Source organism: Chiloscyllium punctatum, chromosome 46 (genome assembly GCF_047496795.1).
Source record: "Chiloscyllium punctatum isolate Juve2018m chromosome 46, sChiPun1.3, whole genome shotgun sequence".
NCBI classification, from domain to species: Eukaryota; Metazoa; Chordata; class Chondrichthyes; order Orectolobiformes; family Hemiscylliidae; genus Chiloscyllium; species Chiloscyllium punctatum.
The window spans coordinates 64,232,332-64,245,986 of record NC_092784.1 but is presented as its reverse complement, the minus strand read 5'-3'; the positions used below and the strand labels follow the sequence as shown (position 1 = coordinate 64,245,986).

The window sequence follows — 13,655 nt, the reverse complement described above, 5'->3', positions numbered from 1 at the left end:
CACCTTCAACATTCAGTACCTCTAGCAGGACCAGAGTACAATGGCTGCAATGTAACTACAGAATGTGCTGCAACAAGTTTGCAAAGCTGCCTTCAACAGCACCTTCTGAACCAGGCATTTCTATCCTGGGGGCAGCAGATGCATCTACAGGTGCTCCCTCCAGATTTCACAGTCACATGAGGAAGTGCTGCAGCAGCTCCCAACACTCACACCATCCCTGTTCAATATCAGTAGACCTTAGTTACAGGCAGCAAGCTACTGGTAAAAGAAGGAACTTGTGTTTGAGATCAGGTAGCAAATAGAGGGTTTGGAGGGGGCGGGTTTGCTGATTCGAGCGCAGTTCTGTCGGAGGTACAATATAGCATTGACGAGAGGGGAGAAATGGCATGAGTCAGGATACTGCCAACTCATAGGTCCCTTCCCCGTTCATCCGAGGGTGCAGAAAACTCAACCTGGTTGGGAACCACAGCAGGGCGGACGGGAAACGGAAATGAGGGTTTCTCAGCAACTGTTGCTCGGGAGATTAGATCAAGCAAACGAAACGAGACAGAAAAGGGAGAGAGAGGAGCTGATCACAGAGCGGGGAATCGGCTCAGAGCGGCGAAGATAAGGAGAGGGGTGAATTTGGAAAGAGATTTCAGTTCAGTGGCAGAAAGATATTATGTCGAGCCAAAGAGAGAAATAAGCTCCGAAACATTCAGTTGCAAAGACTGGAAGCTCACCAGGTTCTGGGATAAAGAGAATAGGGTAGGCACAACAGAAGGGACGGCCCAGGGTTCACCATGTTCGGACCTTCGCGAGTCCCCGTTCAGGAACAGATCTGGGATTTGCAGAAAAAAATCCAATTGTTGGGTAAGTTTGGTTGGATGGATCAAAACAATACAACGGAGGAGAATGAGCCCAGTCTGACACTTCGTGTCCCTAATGATATTATTTCTGGAGACTCGAACTGTTCAGATATTTTCATTGGGGACGTGTAGGAGAAACTCTTCATTTGATTCCTTCGATTTGCGAGAATTAAAAGCGAGATAATCGGGTAAATGGAGAATGGGAAAGGAAGGAAATAAAAACGGAGAGATGAAAGAGCAATGAATGTGAGATAAACGAAGCTGAAGAGGTACAAATTAGTGCAGACAAGGATGCAGTAGTCTGAGCTGTATTCATCCTATCAGTTAGAAGATAAAAGAGATAGTGATGATCCCTTTAGTGATAGTTGCCAAGGATAACCTACTACATCAGTGAGTTGCTATTAAACAGGAACCTAAAATTAGAGTCATAGAGATATACAGCATGGAAACAGACCCTTCGGTCTAACCCGTCCATGGGCCGACCGGATATCCCAACCCGATCTAGTCCCACCTGCCAGCACCCGGCCCATATCGTTCCAAACCCTTCCTATTCATATACCCATCCAAATGTCTCTTAAATGTTGCAATTGTACCAGCCTCCACCACTTCCTCTGGCAGCTCATTCCATACACGTACCACCCTCTGTGTGAAAAAGTTGCCCCTTACGTCTCTTTTATGTCTTTCTCCTCTCACCCTAAACCTATGCCCTCTAGTTCTGGACTCCCTGACCCTAGGGAAAATACTTTGTCTGTTTATCCTATCCATGCCTCTCATAATTTTGTAAACCTCTATAAGCTCACCCTTCAGCCTCTGATGCTCCAGGGAAAACAGTCCCAGCCTGTTCAGCCTCTCCCTATAGCTCAAATCCTCTAATCCTGGCAACATCCTTGTAAATCTTTTCTGAACCCCTTCAACTTTCACAACATATTTCCGATAGGAAGAAGACCAGAATTACATGCAATATTCCAACAGTGGCCTAACCAATGTCCTGTACAGCCCCAACTTGACCTCCCAACTCCTGTATTCAATGCTCTGACCAATAAAGGAAAGCATACCAAACACCTTCTTCACGATCCTATCTATCTGCGACTACACTTTCAAGGAGCTATGAACCTGCATTCCAAGGTCTCTTTGTTTAGCAACACTCCCTAGGACCTTTCCATTAAGTGTATAAGTCCTGTTAAGATTCGCTTTCCCAAAATGCAGCACCTCGAATTTATCTAAATTAAACTCCATCTGCCTCTTCTCAGCCCATTGGCCCATCTGATCACAATCCTGTTGTAATCTGAGGTAACCTTCTTTGCTGTCTACTACACCTCCAATTTTGGTGTCATCTGAAAACTTACTAACAATACCTCTTATGCTCGCATCCAAATCATTTATGTAAATGACAAAAGTGGAGGACCCAGCACCGATCCTTGTGGCACTCCACTGGTCACAGGCCTCCAGTCTGAAAAAGCAACCCTCCATCACCACCCTCTGTTTTCTACCTTTGAGCTAGTTCTGTATCCAAATGGCTAGTTCTCCCTGTATTCCGTGAGATCTAACCTTGCTAACCAGTCTCCCATGGGGAACTTTGTCGATTGCCTTACTGAAGTCCATATAGATCACGTCTACTGCTCTGCCCTCATCAATCTTCTTTGTAACTTCTTTAAAAAAACTCAATCAAGTTTGTGAGATATGATTTCCCATGCACAAAGCCATGTTGACTATCCCTAATCAGCTTTTCCAAATATATGTACATCCTGTCCCTCAGGATTCCCTCCAACAACTTGCCCACCACTGATGTCAGGCTCACTGGCCTATAGATCCCTTGCTTGTCCTTACTACCCTTCTTAAACAGTGGCATCACATTAGCCAACCTCCAGTCTTCCGGCACCTCACCTGTGACTATCGATGATACAAATATCTCAGCAAGAGGCCCAGCAATCACTTCTCTAGCTTCCCACAGAGATCTAGGGTACATCTTATCAGGTCCTGATGATTTATCCACTTTTATGTGTTTCAAGACATCCAGCACTTCCTCCTCTGTAATATGGAACCCCTCTGTAATTCTTTATAAATTTTCTGTGGCAAAAAATAAGCCAAAGTTCTTTCCAATTTCCTGATTTGCTTTGATTCTCCATTTTGATTTGATTTATTGCCACATGTACCTGAGTACAGTGAAAAGCTTTGTTTGCAAGCAGTACAGGCAGCTCATAGTAAGCAAGGACATACAGATCATAGGGTGAAAAAAACCTTGGACAGAGTGAGGCATACAGGATATACTGCACAGTATGTGCGCTAAGCAATATCAACATTAACAAGATCAGCGATATTTGAAGTTAGAGTCCATTCATCAGTCTAATAACGACAAGGAAGAAGCTGTTCTTGAGTCTGCTTGTGCAAGTGTTCAAGCTTCTGTATCTTCTGCCTGATGGAAGAGATTGTGGGAGAGTATTATTGGGGTGGAATGGGTCTTTGATGATATGGGCAGTCTTTCTGCAGCAATGAGACATGTAAATGGAGTCTCTGGATGGGAGATTGGCTTCCATGATGGTCTTAGTTGTGCTCACAACCTTCTGTAGTTTCTTACGGTCCTCGGCAGAGCAGTTGCCGTACCAGGCCTCTATGCACCCAGACTGTGTGCTTTCTATGACAAAAACAAATTCAAATTCGGTCAGTTTAAATTATGCCTCAAGATACCAAACTCCAGCCAAGTTTGTGAAATGATTTGATGTCTTGGGGTATAAAACTGGATATTTTTGAACAGTTGAGTGGGAGAACTGTCAAGCCACCAACAAGTACAGACTACCAGCAGAACAGCTCTCGGAGAGGTACCTGTCTATAAATTTGTGCAACAGAACATTGAGGCCAACCTGGAGAGAGAATCTACAAAGGAAAATCTACAGAGGACACTCGACAAAGCTGACTAGCTTTAAAACATGATTTTTTTTTGTAAATCGTAATCAGGATTTTTTTATCGGACTAGTAGAGTGGGAGCTAAAAGATAGGTTTAAGGGAAAGGAGTTGTAAATACTCTATTAAACCTAAAGAATAAAGTTCTTAAATTTTTACTTTAAATAGTGATTTTTGGGATAGTTCTTTGCCTCTCAAATTTTAACACATTACAGCATGGGGTAAATCCTTTCTGTGTTGCTGGTTTAAATTAGCAGAGGGGTGTACCCCATGTCGAAACATACCACATCACCAAGCCCTCTATTTCCTTTCTGGGTGCTGACTCTTTGTTGTTAGATATCCATCCTACCACGGTGATACCATCAGCAAATTTATAGATGGTGGTTGTTTGGAGTTTGGCAACACAGTCATGGGAGCACAGGAAGTACAGTAGGCTCCAGCGTTGAGTGTTATCGTGGAGAGCTTGCAGTTTTCTATCTTCACTGATTGCAGCTTATGGGTCAGCAAGCTGAGGATCCAGTTGCAGAGGGCAGAGCCAGACCTAGGTTTTCTGCCTTTGCCTGAGGTGGTGACTTCAGGTTAAACCACCACCTGTAGTCTATCTGTAATGACAGAGCAGCCCTATGCTCAGTAGGACTATGGTGACTTTACTCTATCTTACTGCTTCCTGAACAGAATAAGATTATTCACAGTTGCAGAACATCCTAACCTCATTGACTGGTTTATTTCAGAGGGTGATCGTAAGGCTTACTATGAAAATTCACAGTGCAAAATCAAGAAGAACAAGGACACAATTCAAAATGTCAGAGAAGAAAATAAACGCCTACGCAGAATGCTTGCAGGAGCATTGATGGTAAGATGAAATCTTTCTCAATTTCTCCCTTTGCCTGAAGTGTAATAAATCTCAAGTTAGATCATCACCAGTCAGCTCTCTAACAAGAGAGCAGCCCTATGGTCTGGTTGGATATGTTGACTTGTTGGCCTTGGATTTTGATTTAACTGTCATTCTCACAGGCTCAGTAATTCTCCTTTATTATAACAAATTTCCATAGAAGTTGTATATGTGCTTTTAATTGCCTTCATCACAATGATGGAGTAACAATAAACTTGCATGTTCACAGCATATTTTAAACAGAAAGTGTGCAAAAGTGTTTCACAGAGACAGGAAGGGAATAACTGAGAATATTACAAATAATGTACACTGAACTATTGAAGAATAAATTATAAAAGTTGATGAAAGACTTGGTTGAAAAGTTAAGTTTTAAGAAAATGAAGTTTGTCGGCATTTGGCTGGAAGAGTTTGTGGAATTACTGAGACAGTGGAAACATTTGAAGGTGAACCTTATAAGTTTAATGGATTGGTAGACTGAATGAATGTAGGTTAGTGAATATTGGTCATTAGTCATTGTGGCTAGATATGTCCATCTTGCCAGGGAAAGGAGACCCTCATCTTAATGCCTAGTCTGTAATCAAGGTCAGGAATTAGAAGGTAAACGGACAGTATGAAAAATGCACATAAGTTTGGTTTAGCTTCTAACCTGTTCATAGAATCCCTACACTGCAGATAGAGGCTGTTTGACCTATCAAGTCTGCACTGATGCTCCAAAGAGCATCCCCCCTCCCACTAAGCCCATGTTTACTAAAGTTAACCCACCCAGCCTGCACACTATAGGGTAACTTAGCACATAACCTTGCACACCTGTTGCTCAACTTATCTATATCATTCTAGAGCAAGAATATTTTCAGTGTACCATAGGCATGGAGGTGAATCTCTCTGATTTTACAACAATTGGCAACAGATTTCCACCCCTACCCACATGTGTGATGGTCCATCATTCCTCACTGTGGCAGGGTTCTCCTTTCCCACCACCCTGTCCTGTCTCAGATTCACCCCTCTGCCTTGTGTCGGATTTTATCCTTATCTGATGTTTTTGTGTATCTTTCCATCTTATAGGATGGCGTAATGCCTTAATTTATGGGAATGCATTTGAATTTTGTGTTTCAGAGCGATGAGAAACTTGTCAAAGAATCATTTCAAGATCGTCATGAGAAAGTGGCACTGAGGAACAAGAGTGGAAAGGTAATTTTTAGTGGATGTTCATGACAGCGATAGCAAAATCAAATGTGGTTCCAAACCTCTTGAAAATAGTTAAAGGTGAAAAGAGAAACACAAACCAAAATGCTTCATTTTTAATCCCATGATCCTGAGCACGAGCTAGACATTTGTTACACATATTTATATGAATGATACCCTGACTTTAGGGATTATGTTATGAGGAGAGATTATACAAACTAGGCCTATTTTCTCTAGAATTTAGACGGTTAAGGAACACATGATCAAAATCTTCAGGATATTAACTGTAAAAGATAAGGTGGATAAACCATTTTCACTGGATGGGGAACTAAGGGGCATAGTCTAAAAAAGTATGGCCAGACCATTCAGGAGAGATGGTAGGAAGCACTTCTACACAAAGAGTGGTAGAGGTTTGGAATGCTGTTCCATAAATGGTAATTGTTTTGATGGCAGTTGTTAGTTTTAAATCTGTTAAGTAAAGATACTAAGGGATAATAAGGTGAGGTCACAGATCAGCTGTGATCTCACTGAATGGGAGAATAGGCTTGAGGGGCTGAATTGCCTCCTCCTGTCCCTATGTTTCTAATTGTGTTTTGTCAGAGAGGGCTCAAGCTGTAGTAAACTCAAAACTCTGTGAAGTTTGCTTTGTTCCAGGAGGTTGTTGTGAGGGGAAAGATTTTTGAAATGTAGAAATTTGCTGCCAGTTGGAAACTACATACTGCCAAGGATGAGACTAATACCAGCCAATCTTGTAATCATTGCTGATCAAGATATTTGAAATTTAGAATGACTACAAACTCCATGCCTATTTCAACATCAGCTTGCTTTAGCATTAAAGCCGTAAATGAATTGCTCTTGGAAGCCTCAGTGAGCCACTCACAACTTGAACCATTGGAATCACACATCACGGGAGCTAAAAGGAAGCAGTTTGATGAAGTGGGACTCTGCACAATAAGAAGGAATAGGAAGGGTTTGGCCCTTTGAGATTCTGTACAATCACAGTGAATAGAACTTTAGAAACTAAAACAGAAATTGCTGAAAAAGCTCAGCAGCTCTGGTAGCATCTGTGGAAAGAAATCAGAATTAAAATTTCGGGTCAATTGACCCTTCCTTAGAATGAAGGCTGTTGGAAATATGGCACTAAAGGTTTACTCACACAGGTCAATGCCTCCCAAACTATTTTTCTGGGCAACCCAATTTTAACAAGTTTTTTTTAGGATAAAGTACAAGAAAATGTTTGGCTAAGTCCCAAAACATGCAACACCTAGTTTTTCATTGAATAACATCCTTTTTAACATCTAATATAACAATTTATAACAAAATATGAATTTAATTAAAGGTTTTCATGCCTCATTTATTGCACAGGATGTTATTATGGTTTTGGACCAGAAAGTTTGTGATAAGATTAAGCGGCTGAATGCTCTTAAGCATGAGACAGAGATGAAGAAGAAAATTCAGATGGATCTTGAGATAAAATACAGCAAGAGTATGCAGGAAGTGGAAACCCTGCAAGACGTCATGGAGGACATGTCCGAGGATGCACAGGTGAAACTGCCAGTTCAAGGAAAAGCCACTGGGCAATTTTTAATACATCAATTTAAAAAAAAGGTCCTCTAAAAGAGGGGATGAAAGCTGGATGCCTGTTAGCATTCACATCGTTTCCTGAGAGTGACGTTCTCACCCCCTGTCAGGGTGTAGGGAGCAAGCTGTTTGATACAACCTTTGGGGTTGTTACGAGATAATTACTGGCAGCTTATTTTGTCGTTGCCACTGAACATTGTGGTTTTATTGAATGTGTTTTACATGAGTTGCTAAGTAAACCCTTAAGTTATCTCTGATGTCACTAACTTCAGACCTTGCGGCTCCTGGAGAATCGTTTGGAGAAGACCCAGCTAAAGTATCGTGAAGCAGTTCATGTGATGAAAGTGTATCAGAGACTAAAGGTGCATCTGCAGGTATGACCACCTTTTACTTGCAACATAACCTGGTAGCCTTGCAATTCCCAGCATTGCTATGATGGAAAAGGGTAAAGTTGATCAGAACATCGTTACATCAGAGGGACATCAACAAATTCTGTTTTGATTATCAGCTCAAACTGGTTAAACTGGGACATCAAAAATCTGGAGAAATGCTATCTTTACTCCATTGAAAGTACAATATTAAGTGGGTAATGAATATTAACAGTATTTATATTATCGAAACCTGTCCCCACACTGATTCTATTAAGGAAAGTAGCAAAGTGGTTAGCTGTAGATTTGTATTTGCAACTTAATTTCCCAGAGCAATGTAATCTTGCACCAGATCATCTGATCAAATGCATTGCAAGCACTTAGACAGGACTCACAGGAACAGAAGGATGCAATTCTGTCTAGTCTGTTTTGCTATCATCAGATCTTGTTTGAGCAAAGCCTTATCCTTATTTCTTGCTTTTCCCATCTTTGTTATAATTCCCAACCGAGATATACTGATTTGAATTGCGATCCAATTGTTTGTATATCCTATATATGATGTTCCCTTAATGGACAATGGTAAACTGTAGGGTCTACATAGGGCTTTAGGAAAAGAGTAGCGGTGACCTAGAGAGATATGTAGACAGAAAGTGTTTAAGGACAGGTAAAGTATATGACCTGGTGATTACACCGTGACTAGGATAAGAGAATAGGGTTTGTATGTGAAAAGCAATTCAGGCAGCATCCAACGAGCAGCGAAATTGACGTTTCGGGCAAAAGCCCTTCATCAGGATGTCAACCTTGCCAATTATGTGCTATAGGTAACGTGGTATTAGATTAGATTACTTACAGTGTGGAAACAGGCCCTTCGGCCCAACAAGTCCACACCGACCCGCCGAAAAGCAACCCACCCAGACCCATTCCCCTACATTTACCCCTGCCCCTAACACTACGGGCAATTTAGCATGGCCAGTTCACCTAACCTGCACATTTTTGGACTGTGGGAGGAAACCGAAGCACCCAGAGGAAACCCACGCAGACACGGGGAGAATGTGCAAACTCCATACAGTCAGTCGCCTGAGGCGGGAGTTGAACCTGGGTCTCTGGCGCTGTGAGGTAGCAGTGCTAACCACTGTGCCACCTGCTCTGCCATTATACTGCCAGTGAAGGGCAATGCCAGATTTTTCAACACTTGTCCGGATGCACAGTGGCATGGGCACATGAGATACCAGTCATTCAGCAGATATCTGCTGATTGGTGCATTGGTGAAATGGTGCATGATAGGGACTGGAAAAACGAAGGGAATTGGTGACTACCAAACAGTCCAGAAAGAACAGGCAGGTAGTACAGGAGTCCCCTGGGGTCACGCTCACTAACCAGAATTCTATTCTGGAAGCTGATGTGGGTGCCGGTACCTTGGAGGAGTGAGGTCTGAGCCAAGCGTCTGACACCACAACTGTACAGTGGGGGAGGAGGAAGAGCAATAATGATGGGGGATTCTTTAGTCAGGGGAGCAGACAGGCATTTCTGCAGCCAACATGAGTCCAGGATGATGTGTTGCATCCTTAATTCAAGGGCAACCTGAAAAGGGAGGGTGATGAGATGGAGGTCATGGTACATGTTGGTACCAATGATATGGACAAAGTGAAGAATGAAGTCTTGCATCAAGGATTCAGAGAGGTGCACAGTAGATTAAAAACAGGACCTCAAAAGTTGTAATCTCTGGATTACTCCTGGTGCCACATGCAAGCGAGTACAGAAATAGGAAAATAGGACAGATGAACGCATGGCTAAGGAGCTCATGCAGGGGACAGGGTTGCAGCTTTTTGGATCACTGGGACTTCTTCTAGGACAGGGTTGACCTGTACAAAGGGATACGTTGTATCTTAACTAGAGGGGAACAAATATCCTCACAAGGAAGTTCACTAGTGCTATTCAGAGACTGGGAACCAGAGCAGCAGATGGAGGGATTGAGGAAAGGTAGATGTTATGACCAACAAGTCTGAAAGGAAGGACAGGCAGGGACAGGTTAATGAGCACAATAGGGTTGATCGGCTGAAGCGTGCAAGGAGTATTATGGGTAAGGTAGATGGGCTTAGATTCTGGATCAGTAAATGGGACTATGATGTTGTGGCCATTACAGAGACTGGGTTGAGAGACGGACAATACTTGCTGCTCAAAGCTCCAGGTTTTTGATGTTTTAGACATAATAGGTCTAAGAAGGAGGTATAAGAGGTAGAGGTGTTGCATTATTTATTAGGGAGAACGTCACAGTTGCATGATGCCATCCACTGAGGCAATATGGGTAGAGCTCAAAAATTTTAAAAAATGCAATCATTCTGATGGGATTATACTAGTGGCCACCCCAACAGCCACTGGGACATCGAGAGACAGATATGTAGGCAGATTATGGATAGATGCAAAAATAACAGGGTTATCATAGTGGGTTACTTTAACTTCCCCAATATTGACTGGGACTTTCTTAGAGCAAGAGGCTTAGACAGGGCAAAATTTATAAGGTGCATCAAAGAGGGTTTATTTTGCAATAGTATGTCCAACTAGAGGAGGGGTAATACTAAATCTTGATTCGGCTAATGAGCCTATCCAAGTGACTGACTTTTCATTGGGACAGCATTTTGGAAATAGTGATCATAACTCCTTAAGATCTAAGAAAGCTATGAATAAGGATAAGTCAGGACCATGCAGGAAGGTACTAAATTGGGGGAGGGCAACTTATGTCAGAATTATATAGGAGCTAGAAAGTATTAATTGAGAGCAATTGTTATTGGGCAAGTCCACATTTGACATATGGGAGTTCTTTAAAGACCTACTGATCAGAGTTCATGATCAGCATATTCCAGTAAGGAGGCAGGACAAGGATGGCAAGGTATGGGACCCTTGGATAATGAGGGAGATTGAGAATTTAGTCAAAAAGAGAAAGGAAGTGGATGTAACATTTAGAAAGTTAAAATCGGACAGACCCCATGAGGAATATAAACAAAGCATGAAAGAACTCAAATAGGAAATTACAAGAGCAAGCAGAGGTCATAAAATATCCTTGGTTGGAGGGTCTGTGACTAGTGGTGTTCCACAGCAATCTGTACTAGGACCTCTGCTGTTTGTGATTTATATAAATGACTTGGATGAAAACAAAGATGGTTGGGTTAGTAAATTTGCAGACGACACAGAGATTGGTGGATTAGTGGATAATATATAAGATTGTCAAAGAATACAGTGGGATATAGATCAATTGCAGATATGGGTGGAAAAATGGCAGATGGAGTTTACTCTGGGTAACTGTAAGGTGTTGGGCTTCGGGAGATCGAATGTTAAGGGAAAGTATGCAGTTAATGGCAGGACCCTGACCAGCCTCGATGGACAGAGGGATCGTGGGCTCCTGGTCCATAGCTCCCTGAAAGTGGCCACACAAGCAGATTGGATGAAAAGAAGACATATGGCATATGCGCCTTTATTAGTCAGGGTGTTGAGTACAAAGTCAGGATGTCATGTTGTAGCTTTATAAAACTTTGGTTATGCCACACTTAGAGTATTGTTCTCATTTCTGGTCATCACATTACAGGAAGGATGTGGGGACTTTGGAGAGGGTGCAGAAGAAGTTTACCAGGATGCTGCCTGGATTAGAGGGTATGAGCTTTAAGGAGAGGATGGTGTGGTAGAGGCTGAGGGGAGACCCGATAGAAATTTATAAAATTATGAGAGGAACAGATAGGGTTAAAAGTCAGAACTTTTTCCCAGAGTTGAAATGACTAATACTAGAGGCCATGTATTTAAGGTAAGAGGGGAGGAAAGTTCAAAGGAGGTGTGATGGGCAAGTTTTTTTGTTTTGTTTTCACACAAAGTGGTGGGTACCTGGAACTCATGGCCAGGGGTAGTAGTGGGGGCAGATAAGATGGGGATGCTTAAGAGGCTTTTTAAAAAAGCACATGAATAAGGATTTGGACCAAGGGCAGGAAGAAAGAAGTAGTTTAATTTGGTAACATGTTTGGCACAGCATCACAATATGAATGGCCTGTTCCTGTGCTGTACTGTTCTATGTTCTAACTTGGACTTAACCAAAACAATAAGATTCTGCCCTATATGTTTATTTAACTATTGTTGCACCATCTCTTAAAAGCATAACCGCCTCCAGAATTGTGGAGTATTTGGATATGGGCACATGAACTCTAGTCTGATAGAACTCTAGTCATAAAGACATATAGCACACAAACAGAACCTTTGGTCCAACTCATTTATGCTGACTAAGTTTCTAAACTAATCTAATCCCATTTGCCTGCCTTTGGTCCATATCCCTTTAAACTGATTGTATTCAGCTACCTGTCCAATGTCTTTTAAATGTTGTAACTGTACCTGCATCTACCATCCCCTCTGGCAATTCATTCCACATACGAACCACCCTCTTTGTGATAAAGTTGCCCCTCAGTTTCCTTTTAAATCTTTCTCCTCTCAGCTGAAAGTTATGCCATCTAGTTGGGTCATCTTTTCAAATACCAATCTCAGCGTGATCAAAAGTACCGTGAAATATAAGTTAAAGACAATTTAAAACAGTTGATGTCAACAATATATAATTAACAACTAACAATTGATTTCGTTTCAATATTCTACTGTGGAAACACAGACTGTAAAAGCAACATGTTACCTAGTCTCTAAGATATCATTCCTTGATGATAAGAAGGAACATCAAGAGTTTTTTTTACTTCAAAATCTTCTTTTGTTTGAATTGCTAATATGTAATCAACCTTGGCTTCATAAAAGTCTGCTTCTATAGAGTTGTAGCAATGTACAGAAAGAAACAGACCTTTCAGTCCTAAATTTCCTAAATTAGTTTAGTACCATTTGGCAGCATTTGGCCCATATCTCTCTAAACCCTTCATATTCATATACCCATCCAAATGCCTTTTAAATGCTACAATTATACCAGCCTCCATCATTTCTTCTGACAGCTCATTCCATACACGCTCCACCCTCTGTGTGAAAATGTTGCCCCTTAGGTCCCTTTTAAATCTTTCCCCTCTCACCTTAAACTTATGCCCTCTAGTTCTGGACCCACTCACCACACTTGATTTGGTCTCTTTTTGTAAGCTTTAGCCAGGTCCTCAGCACCGTATTTTGTGAACAAGAGAAACGGTGTTATTAGTCAGTCAGACGTCGTGACTAGTATCCACCTTAAATATTATGTTGTGATTTTCTGACTATTAACTTGCAATAAATGGTTGGAAAATCAGTTGCCATATGTGGCCTAACTTCTAATGTGTATTTTGCTAGATGAGACAACTCAGAAAATGATCACTTTGCCTCATGATCAAATGCATTATTTGCTCTCCTTATGAGGTAGTCTTAGGTAAAATTTAAGAAAGTGAATCCTAGTGATTGGACTTGGTTGTTTACCATTCCAATATTTTGCATAAATCTTACAAATGGTAACCAATATATGGAGCATTGATGCAAAGGGACCTTTAGATTCACACATAATGCCACTTCACACACATTTTCCTCGATGGATTTTTAGAAGGAAGGTTTGCAATAAAAGGAATGTTCCAACGAGGCATTTACAGGAATTGAAGTGGACGTGGGCATTCCATTATAAAGGGGAGGAGTTTTCTCATGTTTCAAGTATATATTTATCTTGCAATCAACTCCATCAGAAATTAAGCTTTTTTTCAGGATTTTGTGAAGATAAAATGACTACTTCATTTGTTTACATTACAGAAACAGCAACTCTAAGTAAATCTATTCTTAAGTTTAGTGCCATAAGGTACTTGTTGAGATGTAGTGTGGCTACTCTATCCTCCTTTCTTATCTTAACAAAAAAATAGAGCTTTTAACAACTGAAAATGCTGATTCTGCACCTCTTTTTCCCAGTCACAG

The 13,655-nt window shown here is 41.4% G+C and overlaps 2 protein-coding genes across 4 annotated transcripts in view; one reads left to right on the top strand and one right to left on the bottom strand.

Moving 5' to 3' along the window:
- The window catches only part of acp5a (acid phosphatase 5a, tartrate resistant), a 98,434-nt gene that overhangs the window by 29,443 nt on the left and 55,336 nt on the right, over nucleotides 1–13,655 (bottom strand). The gene's annotated exons all lie outside the window — the stretch shown is intronic.
- Nucleotides 448–13,655, top strand: part of odad3 (outer dynein arm docking complex subunit 3) — a 36,952-nt gene continuing 23,744 nt past the window's right edge. Inside the window, exons 1-5 of the mRNA XM_072564509.1 lie at nucleotides 448–852; nucleotides 4,478–4,599; nucleotides 5,752–5,826; nucleotides 7,186–7,365; nucleotides 7,674–7,775. Of these exons, the coding sequence (XP_072420610.1) occupies nucleotides 783–852; nucleotides 4,478–4,599; nucleotides 5,752–5,826; nucleotides 7,186–7,365; nucleotides 7,674–7,775 (549 nt within the window). The 5' untranslated portion in view covers nucleotides 448–782. The remainder of the gene's footprint in view (nucleotides 853–4,477; nucleotides 4,600–5,751; nucleotides 5,827–7,185; nucleotides 7,366–7,673; nucleotides 7,776–13,655) is intronic.